Raw genomic sequence first — 27,319 nt, 5'->3', positions numbered from 1 at the left:
TGCTTATTGTGTCATTCAGAAGGTGCTCGAGGATAAGGGCACCCAGCTTGATAAAATGCATGTAAATGATGCTTGCAGATATATCCACAAATTCATCAACAGGTCTTAAATAAACTTGCCAAGGTACCACACCAACTTGACATAATCTTGGTATCGGGTGCATCCACTGTAGGATCTCAAGTTATAAAAAATAATATTTGGCAATTTTGAAGCCAAAGATGGCTGTATTAAGTTAGTATCTATATCTCTCTATTAAGTTAGTTCAACTGTAGCTTTTTGCAAACAATCCTTGCTTTCATCATTCCTATCAACCTTTTTAACCTGTAACTTCTACACATTGTTTGCGAATATAGCCAGCAGCACACCATTAAATCACCTATTTGAAGCCTCCAACATCATTTAACCGACAAGCATTGCTCAATATTAAGGTTGCAAGAAGCGGTTGAAGGTCTTTTAAAGAAGTATGAAGATGTGTTTGAGGATTAACTTAGTGATGATGATGTCCAATTGTCTTTTATCAAACAATTAGTGGTTCTAACATAAAAAAACTTCAAGTTGTCAGTTTTTAGCTACCAACAGTTTTTTAGGCATGTTCAGTGTCAAAGCCTGAATTTGATTTTTCAGCCCACCTCACTATTATTACACTTCAAATTTCCGAGCTCATATTTCAATTAAACTCTACTGAAAGTACCCTCACTGGTTACAAATCTTTCCATATAATCGAAGTGGAAAGAATTTACTTCTGGCTATAAAGAATACAAAAATATATATTATTACAAAGCAAAAGCACATGAGGGGGTTAGTATTGCTGAAGTACGGCCTCCTCTCTCTGTCTGTAATAAGGAGAGATTTTCATCCCTTCTTGACCCAAGCTGTGTTCAAGCCAAAGTTTGGTATTTGAAACAGCCTTGGAATCAGAAACGGCGCATGCTGAATCATCCATGCTTATACATCCTACAAAACAAAGTTCCAGATGTATCAATTGTCGAGTTTATCATCCTCTAAGAGTACTACCACACCTACCTACTATCATCACGACTATTCCTTCTTCCATGCCGGTGGTTGTTCAGGAGCCCTAACAATTTTAACCAAGTTACCCAGTCCTTTGATCCTGTCCAGTAGGCTCATACTATACAACATCTCAACCAACGCCTTCTCAAACTCAAACGCATTGTCAGCCACAGGGTACTGAAACAGGATCAAATAAACTTTAAGAGGACTGCCATATTGAGCAAGAACAACATGAAAATGTCAAATTTTACATAGCCTGACCTGAAGAGGTTTAGGTATCACTGTCCTTATGTACTTAATCCTGTCCTCTGCCACAGCCTTGACAAGGCAGCATGCTCTTAACCCTTCAATTCCTCCAAATCTTCCAAACCCACTTTCTTTAATGCCACCAAAAGGTAAGGACTACACAACAATATGGGCAGTTTTAGTCACCCGCCTCACAGCCATCCCCTCCCTCCCTCCACCTCTTTCAATGTAGATGTAGGTTATGTGCATACATATAAAGAATGTTCCTCAGGCTTCCTTTCTGTCTAAGTAAAATCCAAGAATGAGGCATACCTGACACATATAAGTGACGGCAAAATCATTGATTGCTGCAAACCCACATCGTATTTTTGAAGCTATTCTGTTTGCACGTTGTGTATTGCCTGAAAACACTGCACATCCAAGCCCAAACTTGGAATCATTCGCCAGTCGCACAGCTTCATCATCAGTGTTGAACTTCATGATTGCAATGATGGGGCCAAAAATCTGCACATAAGCAGGAAAGCTTCATATGCATAACCTGGCCTTCGGAAAAATGGAAGTTTCCTGTCTTATTATTACCTCCTCTTGCATGAGTTTCATGGTATGGTTTACATTCAGAACCACTGTTGGAGGATAAAACTGACCACCGACGTCATCCCCTAGGTCACCAATAAAGAGCTTTCCACGCACTGCCACCTCTGCCCCTTTGCTTATGGCATCATCTACAAGAGCTTGCAACTTGTTGGTATGCTCAGGTAAACAAATTGCCCCCATATCATACATTCCCTGTAAAGGCGGCCCCTGTGATCACACCAAAGTAGATTATGTACAACCAAAGGAAGCGTCATTGATCAGGTGAATTTAGTATAGAAAGCAGGAATACCACTCGGACTGACTTTACAAGCTTTGTAATATGGCTAACAAATTCTGCATATATACTTGAATGAACATAAAATCTCTCTGCACCAGCACAATTTTGTCCGCTAGATTGCAATGCTGCCCTCACAGCCACCTGAGAAACCTGTGATCAGGCAAACGACAAGGCCTTACGAATTAGAGTAAACCTCGTTACTAATCCAATTCAAGTGGGGGCCAAAAGCAGTGATTTTTGTACTTTTCTGTGAATCCCTTGACACCACATCCAAATTGGCTTTCAAATGATCGCTAACAGTAATGGCATCATAAAACGCACTAATGTCTAATCAATCCTGGAAACTAGCCCCGTTCTCTATCCAAACTGCCTTCAAGTCCACCCAGGAAAAGATTTCCTAAGCTCAAGGAGAAATGCAGACAGTCACTTAGAATGCCTACTAACTTTGACACAATAAAGAACAAGGCCACAAGAAGCATAAACTCATCTCTTGGCAATCATACCTCCCCCACATTAGCATCTTCACAAACAACAAATGCATCCTTTCCACCAAGTTCCAGCGTTACAGGTGTCAATGTTTCTGCAGCAGTTTTCATCACCTGCAACATAAACCAGATACGTTACAAGTGTTCTGTACGATGGCAAGGTCCTTTTCGGCAGTCTTTTATCCCCAACAATAATACTATGGCAAGGTCCTTTTCGCTAGTCTTTTATCCCCAACAATAATACTACATGCGTGTTCTTCTGTAAGAGTAAGAGATTTGAAGGCCAGCTTTAATACGTACCAATTTTCCTACACCTGTTGATCCAATGAATATGATCTTGTCTGCAAAAGTGACAAGTGCTTCTCCAGTCTCAGCATACCTGTAAGATTTCAGACAAGAATCCAAGGTGTATGAAATTATATTTCAAAAGTGCCCATCCGAACTTCAACATCCAAAATCCTTTCTGGAATACCATTCAGTCTTCCCATTTGTCACAATTTTGAAGCAACATGTTTCCTTGTCCTCACAACACATTCACCTTTCCAGAATGGGAGATGAAAGTACAAACAAATTTCTAACGCGATAAATGTGAAAATGATTAACTAGCTGTCAATATAGTCTACAAATGCTTAAATAAAAGTTAAGACACAAACCCGGTTATGATGTGGACAAGGTCAGTGGGGGCATCGACAGCCTGCAGTGCAGCTACAATTATTCGAATATAAAATAGAGCAGACCAACTTGCATGCTCTGACACCTGTCAATGTTAAGGTCACAAGCTTTCACTTATACATCTGGAATAAATAAATAAAAAAAGAGGGACCCAGTGAATTTCGAGTACAAAATTTGTCATAAGGTAAGAAATGACTCAAGTATATGGTGCCACAAAAGGAAAACAGAGACATGTCACACTATGAAAGAAAACCATTAAAACCAATCTCCTCAATGTGCATCCTTTTTGCCCAAATATGGAAAAGAAATAGTATGGGAAGGGGCTATTTGCTACCACAGTATGAACCTGGCAGGAGATACTGATCGCCCGTAGCTGGAAAATCAATATATAACGCTAACAAGGAATAAGAAGACATTAAAGAACATAGGACTCTTAGTGGGATGCATGAAGTAGCAGCCACGAAGAGGTAATGACCCCAGTATTATTAGGTAAGGTCCTTCCCTCCTAATATTCTTGCTAAAAGAAGCATTGCATGTGAAACAGATAAGGAAACCCCATCTGGCAAGCTTATTAATTGAATATCCAACTGTAGACTAGACTACATTCCAACTCTGAACGCTTAAGATCTTGGACCATGACATTGGTAACTGCAACCCACAGATAGTTGTGAGACATGTAAGAACCGGGAGGCACCTAGAAGTAGTCAGCAAGTGTTACTCTGAATACTATCTCATTATGTAACACTTGCACGTAATATAAGCATTCATGCCACCTAGAAAATAAAATGGCATTAATTATGACCCCTCAATCCTGACCCCAAGATTTTTATTTTTTTTAATCCAAAGACTTGCTCCAATTTAGCTGCATTCTCATTATGGGTTAAAAGTGAACACCTTTCAAGACCTCCAAGAACTACATCTCATGCTCGATAGCCATTTGACAATTCTGATCCCACAGAAGCTGGCCTTAGGTATCCACATTAGATACAGCCTCTTCCTCGGTAGCAGCCTCCTCCCACCAGTTAGAAGGCATAATTTAGCCAAATTGGGCTTCAAAATAGACAGGAAAAAGGACAGGTAGTGAATATACGAGTTCAGCGGTACAACCGTTACCCTCATATTCGATTAGGGCCTTGGCTTAGAAGGGGAGTAGGTAAGTAAAGAGCCATTGAGACAGACAACCAGACACTTCTTATAAATATAACACAACGAAGAAAACTGAGAGCTAGAGTAATGAACTTATCCACCTCCTAGGTAACATGTGTCTGATCAAGATCACAAACTCTCGTTTGTATATTATACGTTCAGGAAAGTGCATAGGATTTTTTTGAAGCACACCTTGCTGTTACTGTTGCTGCTGCTGCTGTCCACATGGAACGTCATCCTTAAAAATTTCTTGCACAGTTATGTCATCATGCATTGCATCCATATTTGCACTAGTTTTAAGTGTCTTCAAATTAAAATAAAGCGATGATGCTATAACCTCTGAAACCACGTCATTGAAAGACAGGAGAGAATATAATATTAAAACTGTAAATAACAATTAAGAAAGCAACCATGTTAGGTGACTTGAGGGTGTACCCTGGGAAGCCACCCCACCTAATTTTGCCTAGTGCTGATAGAGCATATATCTTACAATCTATTTGCTCTTCTATAAAGACATTGTCCGTGACACTTATTTTAAGGAAGTAAAGAACGAAAGTTACCTTTATAACAATAGCATTCCCTGCAAATACAGCTGAAAGCATGGGGTTGAAAATGTTGTGAAAAGGATAATTCCATGGTACAATAGCTCCAATGACACCCAAAGGATGGTACTCAACCCTTGCTGTCTTATGAGGCATAGCCCGACCAACAGACCTATGTTCATAAATACCAAACAAAACACGTGTCTTTAGAAGATGTCAAGCCTTCATTCCAACCATTACCTGGTTGCACATAAGCCCGATATAAAACAAATTGCAGCCTTTCCAACGAAAGGGATCTTTGTTACCTGTACTCTGTCTTTAGCCAACGCTCTCCCTCATCCAGTAACCAGTGTATCTTTTCACAAGTGGTCATGATTTCTCCGAGTACAGCATCGACCATTGTTTTTCCCGAATCTCTGCTCGACACCCTACAGACCAGGTGGTAGAGCTTCAAAAAAGGAGAACAAGACATCGCTCTCAACACCACAGCTGCCTTTGTACTGACACATACTTCCATGAGCAGAACAGAAATTGTAACAAGTTAAAGAGCCAATGGCAGCAACAAAAGCTCATTTGCACTCACTGGCAAATAAGCTCCTGATTCTCAAGAATGTACTTTAACAAGACCCTCAAAAATCTACGCCGTTGTTTGAAGCTGCTATTTGCCCATGTGCTCTGCGCTACCCTTGCCCGCCTGACATGATCTCTAACCTTCAAGGCAAGGTGGGATCAAGACTAAGCAGATATCATTAGAAACTTTTAAAAACATTTTTGAAGAAAGAATCTTACATCATCTTTGTTAGTTATTGGAAGATAACCAAGATACTTCATGGTAGCTGGTTCATAGCAGTTCACCTTATCTCCATATCCTCCCCCCCTTCTAGGAACCTTACATACAAAAAAGTTGCATCCCACAAGTGAACATGACAGTTACATCACAACTGCATTGACCCTTGTGCTTATCATTATGTTACAACTAAGCTGAAATTATCACAACACCCATCAAATTGTCAAATTTTGACTTGATACTGTACTGCATGGATCATGAATAACAACATCGCACAACAAAAGGATTCATGCCAGAATCATGAAGCTAAAAAACACTTCTGTAAGAATGCATGCACACCATTATTTAACCTTCTACATATTCACAAGGAAGACTTTGAGCCCTCCAACTCATCAGATACCTGGTAAATTGACATTCTTTCACGGCATCCTCAGCAGAATCTTCCGATGCTGCAAAGTTTTCAACAATTTTTGAACTACATGTTACTCCCTCTGATGCCCCAAGTGGTACCTCCTCCTCCAGCAACAGAAAGTACGAGAGCTTCCAACTGGCAAACTTCTCAGCCGTCTTTTCCGATCGGGGGAGTCTTCAGGAATATGGTGCAGCCATCTGACCTTGATCCAATGCAACTGCCTTTGCCACCGCCATTGCCCCCACCACCACCACCACCACCACCACCACCACCGCCACCGCCACCAAGCTACAATAGTTGGAGCCCATATGGATACCTTTATTATCCATACCCGGGATATGCGCCTAACCAACCCAAAGATTTCAAAGATGGCGGCATGACAGTCAAATTTTTCACTTTTTCCAGGGTGAAAGATCGCAAGAAAGCATTGCAGTTCCTACAGCAATTCGACAACATCTATGCTTTAGGGAACTATACAGAAGATCCAAGATTTCTCGAGCAACGGGATTTCTTAAAGATAATGCTATGCAATGGTGGAGTTCAATCGCGACACAACCACATGCTCCAAGGACCTGGCAAGCTTTCAAGACAATTTTTGCACGTAGTTACATGACTTCTATGTTTGAAGTCCGGATTTTAGCAAAGTGGGACAACTTGAAAATGCTTGCCACCGAAACCATGGACGAATATAACCAAAGGTTTCTTGACGTGTACCTTCCGGTGTCTTTCTTTAGATCTATTCCCTTGGAGGCCCAATGCGAGCAATACACCATTGGAGGAATATTGTCTATCCAAGCAAGTCTCCACCATGCAAGAACTTATGGACCATGCCACAGTTGGCGACAAACAAATGAAGGGAAAGGTAGAGTTTACCACAGAAGAATCTCCGGCCACTAACCACAACTCTTGCCAACAAAGAACAAATTCTCGAGAGTCTCATGAAATTCAACCACAAAGACCTCGTTTGACACCTCAACAACGAGACACCTTACTACAAGAAGGCCGATGTTTTGGATGCTTTCAAACAGGACATAACTATTTTGGTTGTCCCCAACGCACTGACAGACCCGCGGAACCGACTCCCGCGTTCACGGTCGACAGAAACCCAGGACTATCTCCAGCCAAACGAGCTAAACCGGCCATTGGATTAGTACTTGACATCTATGGCCTACGCCTTGAGAGTACAAATGAATTGTGTCGAGCATATGGCAGAGCCAATGGCTTCAAAGCCCTTATTTTCTTTGACCCCGGAGCTACAGAGAACTTCATCTATCCAAAATTCTTAAAGCAGCTGCACTTTAATTATGATACAGAGGGTGGAAAAATTGAAGCTGAGCTAGCCACACGGCAAACTCAGAAAGTGGTACGGCTCATTGGTGCTCGTCTAGTGACTATTCAAGATTATCATGGAAAAGTTGATTTCCACATCATGAAGTTGGGCAATTGTGACATTCTATTAGGCATGCCTTGGCATGACAAGAATGATGTGACTCTCCAGGTTCGGAATCGAACCATCACTGTGATGCAGAAGGGCAAGCCAGTCGTCCTCAAAGTTCGGTTGTCCGAACAAAACCTTGAATGAACTCTCTAGTTGTTTTATAGTTAGATACTTTTTAACTTTGTTTGAAAAAGTACTGTTTGAAACTTTGTTTGAAATTTGTTTGAAATGGATGGTATCTGTTTTGAACCTATCTTGGTGCCGATTTGAAATGTTTGACTCTGGTTTTAATACTAGTTTCAATGATTGGTGATTTTACTCCCGAGTAGAGAGAGAGAAATAATCTTTGAGAATGCTTGTTCATACTCATGGCCCGGACCCTTGTGGTTATTTGTGGGGGGAGTATTGAATGATTGAAAAGTGTTGTTACTCATGGCCCGGACCTGCATGGTTATTTACGGGGGGAGTATTAAGAAGTCTGAGTAGTGGTTACTCTCAGCACCTCCAAACACCACACGTTGCGGTCTGGGGGGCGTTTGGTTGTAAAAGGCCTCTATATCTCATGGCTCGGACCTTTTTAGGTTATTTGCGGGAGGAGTGATGAGAGAGTTGAAACCGGCCAGTAGGCTTTGGCTTTCACCCGAAATTCTTTACTTTACTTTAGAGAGAGAGAGAGAGAGAGAGAGAGAGAGAGAGAGAGAGAGAGAGAGAGAGAGAGAGAGAGAGAGAGAGAGAGAGAGAGAGAGAGAAATGAAATGATATATTAACGTCTTCAAAAGGCCAAAATGACCTATGAGACCATCAGATACAAAGTGGTGAATCTAATACAATGTCTGACGTACAAGTACAAAAAGTACTGAATGTAAAATGTGAAAAATGAAAAATGAAGTGTGAAACGTGAAACATAAAATGTGAAATGTAGAATAGGCCCTCAATGACACTCTAGATGTCTGATCCTCTGCTGGAGTCTCCATCAATGGAGTGTGCTCCTGTGTCTCGGTCGTGGTCGTCTCGATCTCCCGAGCTCAATCGCCCTGTCAATGAGGGTGCCTCTGGTATGAATGTGGGTACAACTCTGTGCTGATGGTTGGTCTCCTGGCTCCCTCGATCCAAAGAAATCTGTGATCTGTCTCTGTGACTGTCGTACTCCATGTCTCCTCAACAGACAATCTCTATGTCGATGTAGCTCAAGTAGATATAAGCCAAGGCATCTCTGATCTTGATACCTCATGACTCTATCTAGGGGTCCAAAACCCTCCCTGAATAAGCAATGGAAGCGCCCTCGTATCTCATAATACACAATGCAGTGGCATATGTAGTGTTAGCTCTGTCTCTGGCTCTCTATCGCATAGTTGGCATATCCTATACTCCGGTGGTATCCCTCTGAATCTACCCGTCTCAATCTCCAGCTATGTGCGGATGTGCGAATCTAACCAATAGCACATCGTAGACCATGAGACAAATGAATGTCCATGTAGCTCGGACGAATCACAAACCCATCTCCCGAAAGTTGGAGAAGATGCTCTTTGTAGAAAGCCATCTTCGTGCCCAACTCCTGCATCGGCTCTACCCATGTCCTCCTGGTGTCCAACTGTATAAGATCTTGACGAATGAGTCTAGTGATCTCCGTCTGTGTGACTGGCAGTGAGGGTGCACCCAGGGAATACTGAAAAGGAGGCAGTCTATCAATGCTGAAACCATGCCTCTGAAACCATGAGGTCATCTGCGCATACCAACATGATGCGTCTCCCTGCATCGCTAACTGTCTAGAGGACTCAAGAGCCAATCTAGTATATCTGCCTCTATGTGTATCCCATAGACTATGCATAAAGGACACTGATCTGGTAAGAGCCTCAATCTCTATAGGAGGGGCGGCTACCTCCGCTCGAATAATCACATGTGGTACGGAGGCCTTGGCTCTAATCATCCGAGATATCATAAATACCAAGGGTCTCTCCATGCTCCTCCAACTGTAATGATTCACAGATGGTCCCCAAACCTGGATCCCATAAAGCATAGCTGAAGCAACCAAAGTATCAAAGAGCCATAGCTTTGTTCGTGGTTCTTGAAACTGAACCTGCCGACATATCCTCTCTAGCCCTCCAATGCCGCATAGACTCTGGACAATCTAGTCTCTGCTGCTCTCCTCAGTGTAAACCTCGGTCCCGTGAATACCACCCCCAGATATGTTTATGCATCTGTGTACTCCACAGTGTCCTGACCATATACGAGTGTAGGTGCCGATCTCTTGACCCACTATGGTGTGGTGTTAAACACCATAACCTTGGTTTTACCAAGGTTCACAGACAATCCACTATCCTCTGCAAAGCTGTGCAATGCATCCAACTGTCTCTGCATGCCCTCTGGTGACTCTGATATCAACACAATATCATCAACATATATAACAAAGGGATCCATATCCCTGCTAGCTGAGCGCCTCTGTCAATGTAGTCAGAAACCTCATCTACATACATACCAAATAGTGTAGGGGACAAAGGACACCCCTGTTTCACTCCAATAGTAGAGAGAGAGAGAGAGAGAGAGAGAGAGAGAGAGAGAGAGAGAGAGAGTGCAGGGCATCACTCCTGGCACCGCACTGTACATAAGAGGGTAAGCAAGCATTCCATAGCTCTTGTACTTGCTGTTGCAATCCACTTAGCTGCTGAAAATTGCGCCCCATCTCTCCCAAAGTGGCAGAATTGCTCACAGAGTGACACCTCACCCAATTTCCGACTTTGGCTAGCTTGGCTAAAATTATCTCAACTGGTGCATCAGTTGACTTGGCAGCAGAGCAATAAAATGTTCCCCTTGTCATTCTAGAGCTAATGACGCGAACACTTATCTGGTCCAAAATAGCAATTCCCTAAATTTTAGGAGATGCTTCCATGGCACTCACACGGGTCTTCTGACCATCAATCACCATTGGAACCACATTAAAAAATGCAATGTTGGCCAGCTATCAGATGATTTACACTCCTAGCCCCACCGTGGCTAACCTTAATCCATTTGTCCAACTTTAGTGCTCACTGGCCGTCTTGCCTAGACTCTCACTGTCCGCCTCACACCATGCAACTCGGGCATTGGCATTTCCAGAGGGGTGCTTTAAAACAAGTCAAATAAAATTCCCCCAAAAAGAAATCAACAAGTAAAGTTAGTTGCCACAGACTCGTGACAGGAGTCGTTGAACAGCTCATGGCCCGGACCGGGATGGTTATTTGCGAGGGAAGTGTTCATCGGCGGCTTTATGTTTCTATGTCTTGTAACATGCATATGTGAGCATTTGTGTTGCATTGTGATGTGCCAATCACTGAATATTCCTAATTGGATGAGATTGCCTGGGTATGTAATTTTAGTGCATCAAGACACCCGTCGAAGATAAGTACGGTCTGGGTGTGATGGCTAATTTTACTATGCCGGAATATCAAGAGTTCCAATCTGGACGAAAGGAGAAGCTAACTCCTTGATCAAAAGAGCCGAATAAAGAAGCTAACTCCTTAACAAAAAGAGCAATTGTTGTAGGCTTTCTCATGGTCCAAAAGAAAATTAGTCACAGGTTCAAGCTCGCTGCTGCTGTACTCTCCCGCTGCGCCATCGCCATCGCCTCCTCCCCCCCCCCCCCCCCCCCCCCCCTCCCTCACGTGCTGCCCGCTGTACTCCTCGTGCTGCCCTCAGCCCCCGCTACCCCCCGCCTGCTGTCCCTCCCGCCTGCCCTCTGCCGCCGCTGCCCCCCCCCCTCGCGCTGCCCTGTTCCAGCCTTTCTGCCCGCCCTCAGCCCCCTGCTGCCGCCACCCGCCCTCAGCCTCATCCCATGCTGCCGCCTCACGCCCTCATCCCTTAGCCCAAACCCGCTTTATCTCCCCCCCCCCCCCCCCCCCCCCCCCGTCTCGGCCCGTTCACCCATCAGTTTGGGCCCCCCGCCTCGGTTGCTCCCTGCAGTTTCGGCACTCTCGGCATCTGTTCCAACTCCTTGGAGCAGTGTTTGCGCGCCCTTCTGCAGCATCCTCCCGTCGTCCTCTTCTTACGCCACAGCAGTAGACACAGATGGAGGCTCCAGCTTCGCCACAGAGGGACTCGCCTGAAGCCCCCTCGCCCGACCCCGCTGAGCCCACCATTCGACTTGCTCTTTCGCCGACAGAGCAAGCGAGCCTTGCCGCAGAGGTAGAGCGCTTGCAGGCGACTTCGGTCATCTGCAAGGTTCTCGGCACTCGACCTAGCAGAGGAGAGCTGCGAGACCTTCTCCAGGCTCGCCTTCTCGCAGAGGTGGGCAAGATCTTGGATGTCCAGATTCTCGGACGGGGGTACTACCAGATTGAGTTCGAGACTTCCGAGATGGCCTCCAAGGTCATTGCTATGAGTCCACTGGCCATCCGAGCATCACGCGCCCACTTTCAACAGTGGCGACATGGTTTTGACCCGACTTCGGATGTGCTAGTAGAGGAGGCAGACATCCCCATCTCAGTCTGCTTTCCGGGTTTACGGAGGGAGTACCTTCCACTTCTCTCCAGGATTGGCTCCGTCATCGGGACAGTCCTGGAGACACCTCGTACGGCAGCATCAGTAGCTGCCAAGGCGGCTGGCATCCCTTCAGTTCGAGTTTTGGTCAGAGATACCCACACGCTCCCGAAGGTCATCCTTCTGCCTCGGGTGAGTGGGGGTTGGTTTCGACAGAGTGTGGAGTACTCGGGTCTCCCGAACCAGTGCTTCATTTGCAAATAGATGGGCCACCTAGCGAAGGCCTGTCCACGGAGGAGACCACGACCCGCACCCCAGCCTCAGCCCCAACTTGCCAAGGCTGGGCCGCAGCCACAGCCAGCGACACAGAGCACAGATTCAGCGCCACCCTCCGAGCCTGGGGCTCCAGCGGAGGAGGGGTGGCAGCAGGCCCGTGGCCGTCGACGCCAGGGGCCACAGCGACAGCCTGGCACTCAGAGTGGCCCCCAGGTGCCTACTCAGCAGCAGTGGGTTCCCACGGGGAACCGCTTTGGGCCTCTTGAGCAAGAGGAGCCTCCTTCGCCAGCCTCCACCTCCGCTTCACCCTCGCCAGCGGCTCCGCCTTCCGATCTCCCCTCCTCCTCCTCATGCCCTCCCCCGCCCTCTGCTACCGCTCACCCCCCACCTCGCCCCCCCCATGTCTCTGCCGCCCCACCCCGCTTCTCCTCTCCCCCGCCCCCCCCCAGCCCCTTCTCCCCCTCCTCCTGCTTCAGTACCTCAGTCGGCTCAGGAGACTGGACCCTCGCCGGCGGCTAGGAGATCTCTTGGCAGCGCCTTTGCCACGAGTCGCCTAGCGAGAGAGGGTCAGCCCTTCATGCGGCCCCCTCTGCAGATTCAGACATCTTCTCTTGCAGCTATCCCGCGTGGTTTGACGAGCATTGACCTCCGACGCCGCTGGGATTTCTTCGATTAAGGGTTTACTCGTTTTCTTGGCGACTCCGCAGCAGACCACGAGGCAGCCTGCTTCAGAGTCCACGCTTTGTTCCTCGCCGCTAGGGAGACAGAGGCCTTGGACTCAGCAGTTGGTTTCTCCTTCCCCCTCTGTGGCAGGACTGAGACAGAGTGGTCCCTCGACTCAGTGGTGGGATGGTTGCATACACAGGTTCTCGAGTTCTCTCACCACATGGGAGAACTTGGCGTTACAGATTTGTTGCAGACGTTGTGCCCACTGGCCAAGTTTGCGGTGACACCCCCAGACTCAGCAGGATGTAGACACATTGTGGTGTACTTTTTTGCTGATACGCAGTGTTTGCCTTGCTATGTATTCATTCATGAGGACTCCTGGACAAAGGAGGTTGCTTTACGCACGGCTCGCTCTGCTTGGGCTTGGACCAGGCACTCGCTGCAGTCTCGCCTATCTAGAGGACACTCGGATGCGGATTACTCCCCATCCAAGCCTGCTTCGAAGATAGCTCGTCTTGCTGCTGCGGCAGCATCTGTTCTCTCTCGCTCCCCATGAGGATCGTCTCGTGGAACGTGCAGGGACTAGGTGGGCCCCAGTTTGAGCGACAGCGGGGCCGATTGCGTCAGGAGCTTCAGCGTTGCCTTGTGGGAGGAGAGATTGATCTCCTTATGCTTCAGGAGCACCATTTGTCTGAGAGCCGCATTCGGCGATGTGGTCAGATTTTGCGTGGACGCTATGATACCTTTTGGTCAGCTGCTTTTGGACCTGGAGGCATCCAGGGTGGGGTATGTATGACTATTGCGGACTCACTACAGCAGGCCATTGTGGGCAGAGGGATTATTGTACCAGGCAGGGCTCAGTGGATTAATATGCAGGTTCAGGGTAGCCTTGTGGGTTTCCTGAACATCTATGCGCCCAATGTGGCGAGTGCTCGTGCAGAGTTTTGGTCACAGATTGTTGAGTCTTTGCCACAGGTTGACCAGTGGTGTGTAGGAGGGGACTTCAACATGTTGGAGGACCCTTCTGACAGGATCGGAGGCAGCCATGCTACTGTGCATGGAGTCGAGTTAGCAGCTTGGGAGAGGTTTTGTATGACGCTGAGGGTCTCGGATACATGGCAGCATTCTGGCTTTGTGAGGCCTCCAGAGAGTCTTGCCTTCTCTAGATCGGACCGCAGAGTGGGAGGAGTGAATCTATCGCGCATAGATCGCTTCTACACTAGTGACCACTTCAGTGACTTGGGGGGATCAGTGGGCATCCTGGCAGGGACATCCTTCTCGGACCATGCACCAGTGATTCTCACAGTGGCAGATAGGCAGAGGAGTGGGAGCACGATGCTTCGCATCCCAGAGCGGGTCTTGTTGGACTCAGCACTCAGAGAGAGGGTCGAGGCTCTAAGGACAGAGGGCATGGACAGCCAGGCTCCACCTGCAGACAGAGTGGCCTCAGGCCTAGCTCAGCTTAGCCACTTCTTTCTCCAGGAGTCTCTAGCTCGACGGGCTGCAGCGAGAGAGGAGGAGCAGCGTCTTAGACGAGGCATTGCTTCACTACAGAGGATGCAGGAGCAGCATCCAGACAGTCCATGGTTGGAGGAGCAGTTACAGCAGGCTCGACGGGAGCTTGCTTGCACAGAGGAGAGGCGCCATGAGTTTGCCTTTCATCAACAGGCATCTCAGTGGACTCAGGTGGGTGACAGGGTGACAGGTGGTTTTTTTGAGACAGTGGGACCTCGGCACTCGCATGCCAAGGTCAATCAGTTGAGGAGACCCGATGGGTCAGTTGTTTGTGAGCCTGAGGATATGCGTGCAGTCGCTACTGAATTTTACCGTGAGCTACTGTCGGCTGAGCCCGAGTCAGAGAGACAGGATGCATGCAGGGAGCAGGTTTGGGCACAGATGCCCTGTCTTGTGACTAAGGAGATGCGGCAGAGGCTTGAGTTACCTCTTCAGCTTGAGGAGCTGCACACGGCTCTTAGGGCCCTCCCTCGTGGTAGTTGTCCAGGTGAGGATGGGCTGACTCCCAGCTTCTTCTTGGAGTACTGGGACCTGCTTGGCCCAGATCTTTGTAGTGCCTTTCAGTACATTCTGCACACAGGAGTGATGTCGGATAGCATGAGTGAGGGCCTGATTTACCTCATTCCAAAGGAGGGTGGCTCCTTGGATGAGATTCGACAGTGGCGCCCCATCACCATTCTCAACTCAGCCTACAAAATTCTTGCCAAGGCTCTGAGTTTGAGGATTCAGCCACTTTTGGAGAGCCTTATACATGGGACTCAGACAGGTTTTGTCAAGGAACGCAGTATCCTTGACAACATCTTCACTTTTTGGGAGGCTTCTGCCCTTGCACGGCTCCGTGGGGAGGACCTTGTGATTCTTCTTCTCGATTTTGAGAAGGCATACGACAGAGTCGACTGGGACTTTCTAGAGGGCACGCTACGCAGGATGGGCTTCTTAGAGGCTTGGATCAGAGGGGTGTCAGCTTTGTACAGACAGGCTCACAGTCAGGTGCTTTTGGCAGGAGGTAGAGGTGAGCGCTTCATGCTCACACGATCGGTCAGACAGGGTTGTCCTCTTGCCCCCTTTCTCTTTCTGTTCTATGCGGAGGCGATGAGCAGATTTTTGGTGTCACAGCAGGTTGGTTTGAGGGGCTTAGCACTCCCTCTACGGGGAGATGAGCTTCTGGACGCTGAGTTTGCCGACGACTCAGCCTTGTACTTAGAGGGCCAGGAGGCCAATTTACACAGATGTGGGCAGGCTCTGGAGACCTTCTGCTGTGCATCGGGCGCACTGATCAACTGGAGAAAGACAGTGGCTTTCTCGGTTGGTAGTGCTTCTGTGCCAGATTGGATGCCAGGAGAGGCTTTCAGGTGGATTCCTCCAGGGACTGCAGTTCGGTACTTGGGTTGTCAGGTTGGTTTGGATTTGTCCCCCGAGCAGCAGATTGCTCCTCTTCTCCTGTCCATCAGGAGAAAGCTGTTACATTGGAGCTCAGCCCGACTTTCGCTGGCTGGTAGAGTAGTAGTTGCCAACCATGTGTTGTTGGCGACTATGTGGTACATCACTTCTTGCTGGATCTTCTCGAGTTCTTGCATCAACCAGGTACAGAGGCTGATCAAGAACTTCCTTTGGTCAGGTCGCGACACTCAGATTGCCCGAGCCAAGGTGGCTTGGTCGGTCATCACACTTCCTTGTTCTCAGGGAGGGCTTGGGATCATTGATCCAGCACAGCAGAGCAGAGCCCTTCTTGGGAAGTTCGTCGTCAGAGGACTTCTTCCAGGCGAGGAGCCCTGGAAGGAGTTCTTGTTGCAGAGGCTTCGTGCCAGGGTGCCTCAGTTAGGAGGCCCTTGGCAACCTTCGACCAAATGGATCTTTACAGAGTTGCGTCGAGTTGGTTTGAGCAGGAGACTGGAGGACCGATTCGCTGTTAGTCTGCATCGTTCTTGGGAGCTATTACGGCGTGGCCTAGAGCAGAGACAGCCGACGTGCACGGAGGAGCACCTACGGCAGCCCCTCGTCTGGAACCCCATGGTTAGCACTCAGCGAGGCCACTTGGTTGGGAGTAGGCCTCATGTTTCTTGGGGTCCCATGGCAGCAGGTCCAGCGCGCTCTCTAGGTGACTGGCTAGAGTTCACAGGTTTGTCAGAGGAGGTGCAGGTTGTCCAGCTACAGGGCATGAGAGGGGTTCAGAGCATGTGTCAAGACATCTCAGAGTCAGTTCCAGCTGACTGGCTCACGCCTCTCGAGCCAGTAGCACCCCGGTGGATGGGAGCCTTCACACGACTGGAGGTTCTCATTTCAGTCAGGGCTTGCTCAGAGACTGTCCCAGCCCTGTTCTTCGAGCTTCAGGGTGGGGGACGACTACAGAGAGTTGCAGTAGAGGCCCCGCAGGTAGCAGAGTGTTGTTTCCAGAGGATCCGAGTTGTGGGCATCTGTGGGAGGACTAGCGTCATAGACCCTGACCCAGCAGCTCTTGAGACAGGACACTGGAGGCTATGGGCTTGGGAGTGCTGTCCACTGGCACGAGTACAGTGGGATCCTGGTGAGTGGCTATGGAGGGACCCATTCTCTTCTGCAGACCGCCCAGGAGTCCCTTTCTTTCAGTACACTGTTCGGCTTGGACGTCATATACTTGCAGCACAGAGTGAGGCCCGCCCCGCTGCAGCACGTCATTGGCAGGAGGAGGGTCTCACAGTTGAGTTCTTGGCAGCTTTTTAGCAGAGGCTGTGGGACTCCAGACAGCCGAGGCGCGTCACCTTGTTCCAGTGGTTGGTTGCACACAGAGCCACAGCAGTAGGGAGCTGGCTTGTACATAGTGGTCTCTCGGCCGCATGTACAGCCTGTGACCAGTTGGTGGAGAGTCAGCGTCACTGTCTTTGGGACTGTCCCTCGGCCCAGCAAGTGTGGCTACGAGTTCTTCGGCTGATGCCTGCCCTCTCCACGGCTCGACAGTACACTTGGGGGGCAGCGGCTTGGTCCACCCTCACGGGCCCGGCACTTCAGTTTGAGCTATCTTCCACCAGCAGGATGATAGTGATACAGGGGGGTCGACCTACACTCCAGCCTGCTACAGACCTTACTCCACAGGAGTGGAGCAGTGAGAGAGCGGAGTGTTGGGAGCTCATCAGCGGCCTAGCTCTCTGGTTCATCTGGCGGGCCCGTTGTTTCCGCATCTTTGAGGCTCGCCTTGTACCACCAGCAAAGACTGTTCGTGACTTTTGGCTAGAGCTGATCCATACTCTCAGAGGACAGCTTGAGGGACTACAGGGCAGCTCCGACCGCATGCGGGAGCGCTGCGAGGCTTTCCTTCGACTCTGGCGCCCTGGGCCGTTCTACTCCATGGTCCAGGGGGTGCTCAGATGGCACTACTGTCCACCTGTGTGGCTTTTCCCTCCTCCCATCTCTTGATTTAGCCCCATTGTACATATGCTGTTTTTTCATTGGGAGAGTCTCCCCACCATGCTTGTTGTAGCCCTCTCTTGCAGAGGTGGATGTAGCCCTATGGGCAGTTTTCATTAACTAATAGAAGGATCTTTTTCTCAAAAAAAAAAAAAAAAAAAAGAGCAAACTGAATGTCCCTCGGAATGACCCTCAGAAATTTTTGAGCTAACTTGAGTTGTTTTACAGATATGATGTAATCGCGGACAATTACTCTCTTTCAAGAAGGGGAGATGTCACAAACTGTTCCAAGTGACATAAAGGATTCAAATAAAGTTGGACTCTCAAAACTTGCGCAAACTGATGACGTGGCAGATTTTCGAAAATTGCACTGACATGATGACGTGGCAAGCTGTACGGATTTTCGCGTTTTGCGTTGACTGCTGTACGGATTTCCATGATTTACGCTAGTAGCTTTTTGGCATTGCTTTTGGACCAGAAGCTTTTGAGTTTGAAGGCTTCTCATGTAAACTGCTTTTCATAGGCCAAGAGCCTTTAAATATGTGCTCAGGGCTCATTCTCTGGCATGCTTCCTGGAGAAGGTACAAAGTCTGGAGTACCGGCTTGTACTGTGTTGATGCAATATAAAGAAATACCAAAAGGGGCGCCAAGGTTTAAGGCCAATACTCTCTGGGGTGGAATTTCGGCACTTAGTGTCGTGTGTTGTCTCTCTCTCTCTCTCTCTCTCTCTCTCTCTCTCTCTCTCTCTCTCTCTCTCTCTCTCTCTCTCTCTCTCTCTCTCTCTCTCTCTCTCTCTCTCTCTCTCTCTCTCTCTCTCTCTCTCTCTCTCTCTCTCTCTCTCTCTCTCTCTCTCTCAATTTTGTTGTTATTGAAGTGCTAAAAGTCTGTCCAGTCTGTTCTTTTCTATTGGCATGTGGTGCCCGTCCAGAGTGTCGTGTGTCGTCTCTCTCTCTCTCTCTCTCAGTTCAGTTGTTATTTAAGTGCTAAAAGTCTGTCCAGTCTGTTCTTTTCTATTGGCACGTAGTGCCCGTCTTGTGACATTGATGCACTTCCTTTGGCCTGAAATATATAGGAGGAAAGTGTAGCTCCTACAATTATGTCAATGTGCAAAACTTCAATCTTATTAATTGATGCACTTCCCAATATTTAACATTACCAACATTCCATTAACGTCCATACACATATGCATTGTGTATGCGAGCACTGGCAAGCATGCATGCATGTGATTGTACATATAAACATACACATGGACATACCAGCATACATATAATTTTTGATCTCCCGAGAACACAGAGTGGTCATGATGGTATATGGATTGTTATTGATAAATTTAGCAACCAAACTCATTTCATTCAAGTGAAGAAACAGTCAAGCCGGGTCACTTAGCGAGACTGTTTGTGGCCCAAATCTTCAGATTACATGGTATGCCTGAGACGATTGTCTCCAACAGGACCCCAGATTCACGAGTTTGTTTTGGAAGGCTATTTGGGAGAACATTAGCACGCGGTTGCAGTTCTCGTCATCATTCCACCCGCAGACTGATGGGCAATCTAAATTTGCCAATCAATGGTATTAGATTTATTAAAGTCTTATATCTCGGATCAAAAGACTCGGTGGGAAAAGTATTTACCTTTGGTGGTGGAATTTGCCTACAATAACACGATACACTCTTCGACGGGGAAGGCGCCATTTGAGATTATTGAAGGTGCTACAAAGGTTCCACCCTTGCTAAGCATGAAAGATAAGATTTTTGAAGACGGTGAGTACACGCCTGACTTGGACATGGCTTTTGCCGAGGTCCGCGACGCTTTGCAGAAACCTCAAGAAAGAAAGAAAAAGGCAGCAGATCGCCGCCGTCGTGATTTGAAATTGAAGGAGAACGATTGGGTGCTCTTATGTTTTGAGAAGGCACGCCTAAGAAAGAAAAAGGGAAAGGAGAGGCTTTTTCCAAAGCTTAGTATGCGATACTACAGACCTTCCAGATCTTTGAAAAGATAAATGATGTCTCCTTTCGACTAAAGCTACCCGATACTTGGAGAATTCACAATGCTTTTCATGTGAGTCTCTTGCATCCTTTTAAAGGCGATGTGCCCGAAGATGGGGAGCATGATGAGCAACAAGAACTGGAAGAAAAGGAGGAGATCCTTGTTCCAGAACAGATATTGGCACATAAAGACAGAAAGATTAAGGGTACACTCCTTTGTCAACAGATTGCCTCAATTTTTGATATTAAAGTCACTGATGTCTCTTTGAGTTTTAGGGATACTGTGAGCTGACAGTATTCTGCTGTATGACTTTATGAACTAGAATTCGATATTGATTTGTTCTTGACTTGTTTAAGTGCAAGAACCGATAGGCAAAATGACTGCAATATTTTGGTCTGAACGATCTCGATAGACATGGTTGCAATAAGGATTAGTCAATCGGGCATCTGTGAGGTTCCGAGTGGATCTAGATGCGATTGCTAAATACATTGCCGAATAATCATGGTCTGAGATCCGAATGAATTTGTGAATGTGATTTGTCATGTGATGTCCTGTGATGTCAAGTGATGTATGATGTGACTGCCGATTGGTACATGTGCTAGATGTGTGTTCCTAGTGCGTCGGTACTAACAGTCAGTGTCTACTAAGACAGTTTATGGCCTCTGTCTGTTTTGCAAGCGTAATCGAGGGCCATTACAATGCTTTCAAGAGGGGGGTATGTCACAACCAGGTGGCGTGGCGTGGCCCAATGGGGCAGCAGAAACACATACACACTCTTTGGCAGCCAAGCACTCTTGGGATTCACGCTGAATGCTAACGTGGCACTGCCATACGGATCTCCGCGATTCACAGCGCAAAAAGCGGGACTTGCTGACATGGCAGATTGCGTACGGAAAAAAAAGCAGTGGCAGCTTTTGGGCTAGGCTCAAAGAGAGAGAGAGAGAGAGAGAGAGAGAGAGAGAGAGAGAGAGAGAGAGAGAGAGAGAGAGAGAGCTTTTGTTTTATAGCTTTCGGGGCTTTGCTTTTGGCATACCTTGTAAAACCTTTATAAGTGTGGACACGCCTCCCACTGCTCAGAGCATCTGGACGCAAAGTCTGAGAGTGAGAGCCTCCCACTCCCTTGTACTTTGAGTTGCAAATTAATCCAAAAAGAAATACCGAAAGGGGCGCCAGTCTTTGGGGCCAATACCTCTAGGCACGGAACTCCGTCGGGCCGTGTCGAATCAATTGCGAACTGTAAACTGTTTTGAAGTAAATTCCTGTCGTGTCGTGGTAGAATCTTGACTTGGAGTGTCCAAGTTTGTTACAGAAGCTTCTTGGGCTTATGTTGGCGGTTCATTAGAAAGTTTCCAGAGGTTGCTTCTCCTTTGCATATTTTGACACAAAAAGGAGTCTCTTTCTCGTGGGGACCCACAAAGGTGACTGTCTTTCAAACATTGAAAGAGAAATTGACTACATGACCAGTTTTGACTTTGCCGGATTTGCAGAAGTCTTTCAAAGTATATTGTGATGCTTGTGGTCGTAGTCTGGGTGCGGTCTTAATGCAAGAAGGCCATGTCAATGCCTATGAGAGCCGATTGTTTTCAAGGCCGGAATTGACAGCACATATATATGAGAAAGAGCTTTTGGCCGTTATACATGCTCTTACTCAGTGGCGACATTACCTACTCGAAGCCGATTTTACGGTCTTCACAGATCACGAAAGTTTACGCTACTTCTTGTCACAGAAGCAACTATCGGAAAAGCAGATGAGGTGGGCGAACATCTTGTCGCAGTTTCACTTCCAAATTGTCCATGTGCAGGGACAGAAGAACTTGGTGGCAGATGCTTTGTCCCGGAAGCCGTTGGTCTTGGCTATTTCCGCGATACATCATAGAAGCTTCAAGGATATGGTCGATCACTACGCCACAGATCTAGATTTTGCAGATGTATTCGGTCAAATACAGAATGGGGAGGTAGTAGCAGGATATTCCATTCGGGATGGCTACTTGATGAAGAAAGCGATGCTGTGCGTTACACAGCGTTGAGGGAAAAGGTTCTAACCAAATGCCACTTATGTCCACCATTTACGGGTCACCGCGGCATTGATACCACCTTGAAAGGTGTAGAGAGATACTTCTTTTGGCTGAGACTCAAGAAGGACGTTGACGATTTTGTACGCAGATGCTTGGTATGCTAGAAGGTCAAGTTTGACAGGCATAAAGCACAGGGATTGTTACACCCTTTACCCATTCCCACCCGCCCCTGGGAAAGTATGCTATGGATTTCATTTTTGATCTCCCGAAGACACGGAGTGGTCACGATGGCATCTGGACTGTTATTGACAGATTTAGCAAGCAAGCTCATTTCATTCCAATGAAGAAAACAGTCAAGCCGGATCACTTAGCGAGACTGTTCATTGCCCAGATATTCAAATTCCATGGCATGCCTGAGACAATTGTCTCTGGCAGAGATCCCCGATTCACGAGTTTGTTTTGGAAGGCTATTTGGGAGAACATTGGCACACGATTGCAGTTCTCGTCGTCTTACAACCCGTAGACAGATGAGCAATTTGAGATTGCAAATTCAATCGGAATGGATTTACTAAAGTCTTACATCTCGGATCAGAAGACTCAATGGGAAAGGTTTTTACCTTTGGTGGAACTTGCCTACAATAACACGATCCACTCTTCGACGGGGAAGGCGCCATTTGAGATTATTGAAGGTGCTCCGAAGGTTCCACCCTTCTTAAGCACGAAAGAAAAGATTTTTAAAGCCGACCAATACACGAAGGACTTGGACACTGCTTTTGCCAAGGTCCGGGAGGCTTTAGAGAAATCTCAGGAAAGACACAAAAAGGCAGCAGATCGACACCGTCGCGATTTGAAATTAAAGGAAGACGATTGGGTGCTCTTACGTTTTGAGAAGGCACGCCTGAGAAAGAAAAAGGGAAAGGAGCGGCTTTTTCCAAAGCCTAGTGTTATGTCCCGCTCACAGGAGAGGGGATCTAGCCCAGATACCGTCGAGATGGGCGTCCAGTGTCCGGGCGGACGTAGTGTGAACACGGCCAGTGTGGCCGGCCATTATTATAAAAGGGAGACCAGGGCCTCATTCGGGGGGATCGACCCCCACTCGCAGAGTGCCAGTGGTTAGCCCACGAGGCTAGGAGTGTGCGAGGTCACCTCGAGGGGGTGAGGCCGGGTGGTATGGGACGCTCGGTCTTACAGATGCACGCCTACATCCTCGGAAGCTGGCCCCAGCACGGGGGAGCTGCCGGATGGTGGCTGTGGTCGGGTGATTCGTCCGATGCATATCTGTAGGCGATCTGTGTATCAGAGCCGATTTGGCTGCACGAGGGACTGTGTGCACACCTACGGATCGGTTCGAGTCGGGGAACCTCGAGTTCGCGTAGTTTTTATTAATTAACCGCTGAAATTGTGCGTTTTTCTTCTCATGAGTATGTTTGCAGGTGAAACTTAATGTGTTTTTTGCTTATTTTTGACAAAATTCAGCAATTTAACAGGTGGGAGTGCTAAAAATCAGAGGATTCTTACCGAATTTACTGGTTTTCAATGAAAATCAATGTATTTTATCATTAACTGGCTGCTTTAGATTAAAATTCAGCATATAGTGTACTTTCAAATCTCTCTGTAAGTCCCTTTGTGCGAAGCATAGAGAGAGAGAGAGAGAGAGAGAGAGAGAGAGAGAGAACTACCTCTCTCTGTGAGCGAGCCTTGAGTCTGCAGAGGATGAAGTGGAACTTGCGTTGCTGTTTTTTTTTCCAACGTGGACATTTTCCTAAGCGCTGGCTCCAGAGTCACATAGTAGAGCCTCTGGCGTGTGTTGGGCACGCATACCCACGAGGCGGGGGGGGGGGGGGGGGGGTTGCGATTTTCCTCTCCACGCGTCACTCGCAGGCAGATGGGCGCTCGATTTTTTCAGCCCTGCATTGAAGTTTTTTTAACACTATGTGTTTGGTGCTTTATTAAGTGGCCTCTTTTATTTTAAAAGAGGCAGGACACTTAAGTTTTTTAAATGTTTTTTAAATAAGTCTAAAACCTGAGTTTATTAAAAAAACTCACTTACACATAGACTTGTAAGTTACAGAGAACTTCGTTTTTCCTCTTCTGCTCCTCTCTCGAGTCTACTCTCTCCCATCTGCTTGCGCTCTCGCACCCCTGCCATCACCTGCTCACCTTCAGACGCTCACGCCAACACGTAGAGCTTTTCAAACTTCAACTTTTCGCAACCGAAAAGTGCAGAAAAGGTCCGGTTTCGTGTGAATCTTCCAAGTTTTCACGCACCTCGCCATGGATTCCTCCAGCTCAGATGTGCAACGTGACGACGCGCCAGGTAATATCCAAATTCCATTCACACATGCTCTTTACACATGGATTACAAGTACTTTCCAGAGTTTCGACCAACGTGTTACCGCTCTGGAAAACGCGAATGTTCAGACGAACCTTCGCTTGGCCTCTCTCGAAGGGGTCGTGCAAGGGCTCAGTTCCCAACTCTCTACTCTCGAAAATATGGCTCAATCGATGCCTGCGCGTATTTCCAAGGGCGAAACCCATCTCTAGCAATTGCGGATGCAGATTGCTACTTTTGGGCGTTCACATGGTGGTCCGACTACAACGATTCCGTACAAAACTACGAATTTCTCAGGCGAAGAGAAGGAGTGTACGGAACTGGCCGTAAATAACTGACTGCACCAGTGGACCACATACTTTGATCTCCATGGGGAGCATGATGAACGGAGGATTAAGACGATTCCTCTCTATCTACGCAGTAAGGCGCTTACCTGGTGGCGCAACATGACAAAGAAGCCTGCGACGTGGGCTGATTTTTGTGTGAAATTCAAGAGGGATTTCGCTAAAATGGACCCTATGAAAGCCTATGCCAAACTGCAAAGTCTTTCGATGAAAAGTCTGTCTTTTGATAAATATACGACAGCTTTCAAAGAGGCGCTCACCTTATGCAAGGGGGATTCTACGCACGATGTGCACATGTATCTGTTGGGATTGCATGAGGATTATCGTTGGGCCTTAATTAAGGATAAAGCCCCGACTGATGTCGAGGATGCAGTGGCAAAGGCCAGAACGTTCCATTTAATAAATGGAGCGAATTATGAGAAGAAAAGAACTGCAGACCATCAATCCGGTGAGGGTGCTTCGAAGAAGTGACCCCGATTCTAGCATAAGTCCAAATCACTGCAGAGATCTTCTCAGGACAAGAAGAAAACAAGAAATGCTTCAGTTGTTGATGCAGTGAAGAAGGGGGCTTGCTTCAGATGTGGCAAGACGGGTCACCAAATCAAAGATTGCCCCAAGAAGAAGACGAAGAAACCGCAAGGCCGTCCTTCGGTTCAAATTCACGAGATCTCAGGGAACTCTGATATTGTTCAAGTTGAAATCCATCATTTAGCGCACAGTTCATGCACTAATTGTACTTTTAGCACCAAACTATTTGGTAAGCACGATCTTCTCCGTTTCCCCGGGAAGATCAATGGTCACGACGTGACCGTACTCCTTGATAATGGAAGCTCACACAATTTTGTGGATGCAAAATTGGTGCAAAAATTGAGCCTGCGGACGCGGGACAGTGACCATGGGTATCGCGTGAAGATGGCTCGTGGCGTGGATACGGATGTATGGAATCGGATGGTTCCAGACTTGTCGCTCGAGCTAGCTGATTACAAAGAGAACCTGGATTTCCACATCGTGCGCCTGGACAGAGCAGATGTTATTTTAGGGATTCCATGGTTTTATGACAAACAAGACTCATTGTATATAGACTGTGTACATCACTCTCTTGTTTTTGTTAAGCAGAACATGGCTCATGTATCTGTGTCGCTTTGTAATCAGAAGTCTATAAATAATGGTTTTGCAATACCAGTTGTTACTCTTTGGAAATGTATAAAGAAGTAAAGTCTTCTGATGTTGACTTTTCTCAATGTGTACCATCTGCTTGGTTTGATTCATTAGTGCTTCGTACTTCTGTCACTGAATTTCGTAAAAATGTTTCATGTTCTTTTGTTGAACTTGGGGATTCCGACGAATCCAACCTTATCCGAGAAATCATGACTGATTTCAAGGATGTTTTTCCTGATGATCTACCTCCTCGCTTGCCGCCTTCGAGAGGAGTAGATCGTGGCATTGAGTTGGTGGCTGGTAGCCAACCCTTCTCAAAGCAACCCTATCGGTTTAGTAAAACCGAATGGGACGAGATTCAGCGGCAACTGAAAGATTATCTCGATAGGGGTTTTGTTCGACCAAGTCCCCGTGGGGAGCGCCAGTGTTACTTTCTCGAAAGAAGGATACTATACGCTTCTGCGTGGATTACAAGGGGTTGAATAAGCTCACCGTCAAGGACAAGTATCCGCTCCCGCGCATGGACGATCTGATAGATTGGCTCCATGGAGCGTTGTATTTTACAAAGATAGACCTGAGATCAGGCTATCATCAAATACGGATCAAACTGGAAGATATTCCTAAGACAGGCTTCCATACGCGTTACGATCACTACCAGTTTTTGGTCTTGCCTTTTGGTTTGACCAATGCTCCAGCTACGTTCCAGCAGATGATGCACGATCTGCTGAGACCATTTTTAGGCAACTTCGTTGTTGTATTTCTCGATGATATCTTGATGTACAGCCGAAGTTTGTCTGAGCACCTAGTGCATATACGCACTGTTCTCGAAGTACTGAGAACTGAAAAGCTTTATGCTAAGGCTTCTAAGTGTGAATTCTTTAAGAAAGAGCTTCTGTACTTGGGTCACATCATTACTCGCTATGGAATTTGCGCCGACCCTAAAAAATTGGATAAAGTGCGAAATTGGCCCATTTTGAAGAATGTACGCCAAGTAAAGTCCTTTTTAGGCTTTCCTAAATTCTTTCGCAAGTTTATCAAGGATTACTCTAAAGTTGCTACTCCGCTTACGCAACTTTTAAAAGGAGGGGTGAAAGGGCCGAAGACTTCGGGTCCTCATCGTAAAGGTAATCCCTCTGTTGTCTGGAATGAGTGTCTCGACAAGAGCTTTCGGACACTAAAGCACTTGGTGACTACTGTGCCAATATTGCACATTGTGGATCCTAGCAAATCGTTTGTGGTTGAAACGGATGCTAGTGATTATGCTATTGGTGCGGCATTATACCAGGATGGACATCCTGTTCGCTTAAAAGTAAGAAGCTTTCTGACGTTGAGATGCGTTATCCAACGTATGAGAAGGAACTTTAGCCGTAGTCCACGCCCTAAGGAAATGGCGGCACTACTTGAATGGCTCTACGTTTGTTGCATGGACAGATCATCACTCCTTGCGCTATATCTATGATCATGGTGATCTCAGAGGCCGGAAGGCTAGATGGGTTGAGCTTATGCAAGAGTTTGACTTTGAGATCCGTTATAGAAAAGGATCCAGCAATCGAGTTGCCGATGCGCTCAGCGGGATTCCTGAGGT

General features: G+C 47.2%; 1 protein-coding gene across 1 annotated transcript in view; it reads right to left on the bottom strand.

The window, feature by feature from the left end:
• Window positions 1-636: 636 nt before the first annotated feature.
• The window catches only part of ALDH22A1 (aldehyde dehydrogenase 22A1), a 63,622-nt gene continuing 36,939 nt past the window's right edge, over window positions 637-27,319 (bottom strand). Inside the window, exons 3-15 of the mRNA XM_086494287.1 lie at window positions 5,763-5,861; window positions 5,557-5,684; window positions 5,279-5,401; window positions 4,992-5,145; window positions 3,267-3,370; window positions 2,914-2,992; window positions 2,632-2,727; window positions 2,141-2,278; window positions 1,837-2,058; window positions 1,570-1,761; window positions 1,273-1,413; window positions 1,024-1,188; window positions 637-954 (exon numbers count right to left, since the gene is read on the bottom strand). Coding sequence (XP_086350413.1) covers window positions 1,039-1,188; window positions 1,273-1,413; window positions 1,570-1,761; window positions 1,837-2,058; window positions 2,141-2,278; window positions 2,632-2,727; window positions 2,914-2,992; window positions 3,267-3,370; window positions 4,992-5,145; window positions 5,279-5,401; window positions 5,557-5,684; window positions 5,763-5,861 — 1,626 coding nt within the window. The 3' untranslated portion in view covers window positions 637-954; window positions 1,024-1,038. The remainder of the gene's footprint in view (window positions 955-1,023; window positions 1,189-1,272; window positions 1,414-1,569; window positions 1,762-1,836; window positions 2,059-2,140; window positions 2,279-2,631; window positions 2,728-2,913; window positions 2,993-3,266; window positions 3,371-4,991; window positions 5,146-5,278; window positions 5,402-5,556; window positions 5,685-5,762; window positions 5,862-27,319) is intronic.

This window comes from Adiantum capillus-veneris, chromosome 21 (assembly GCF_014529385.1).
Source record: "Adiantum capillus-veneris isolate H3 chromosome 21, ASM1452938v2, whole genome shotgun sequence".
Classification (NCBI taxonomy): domain Eukaryota; kingdom Viridiplantae; phylum Streptophyta; class Polypodiopsida; order Polypodiales; family Pteridaceae; genus Adiantum; species Adiantum capillus-veneris.
This window is presented reverse-complemented; position numbering and strand designations above follow the sequence as displayed.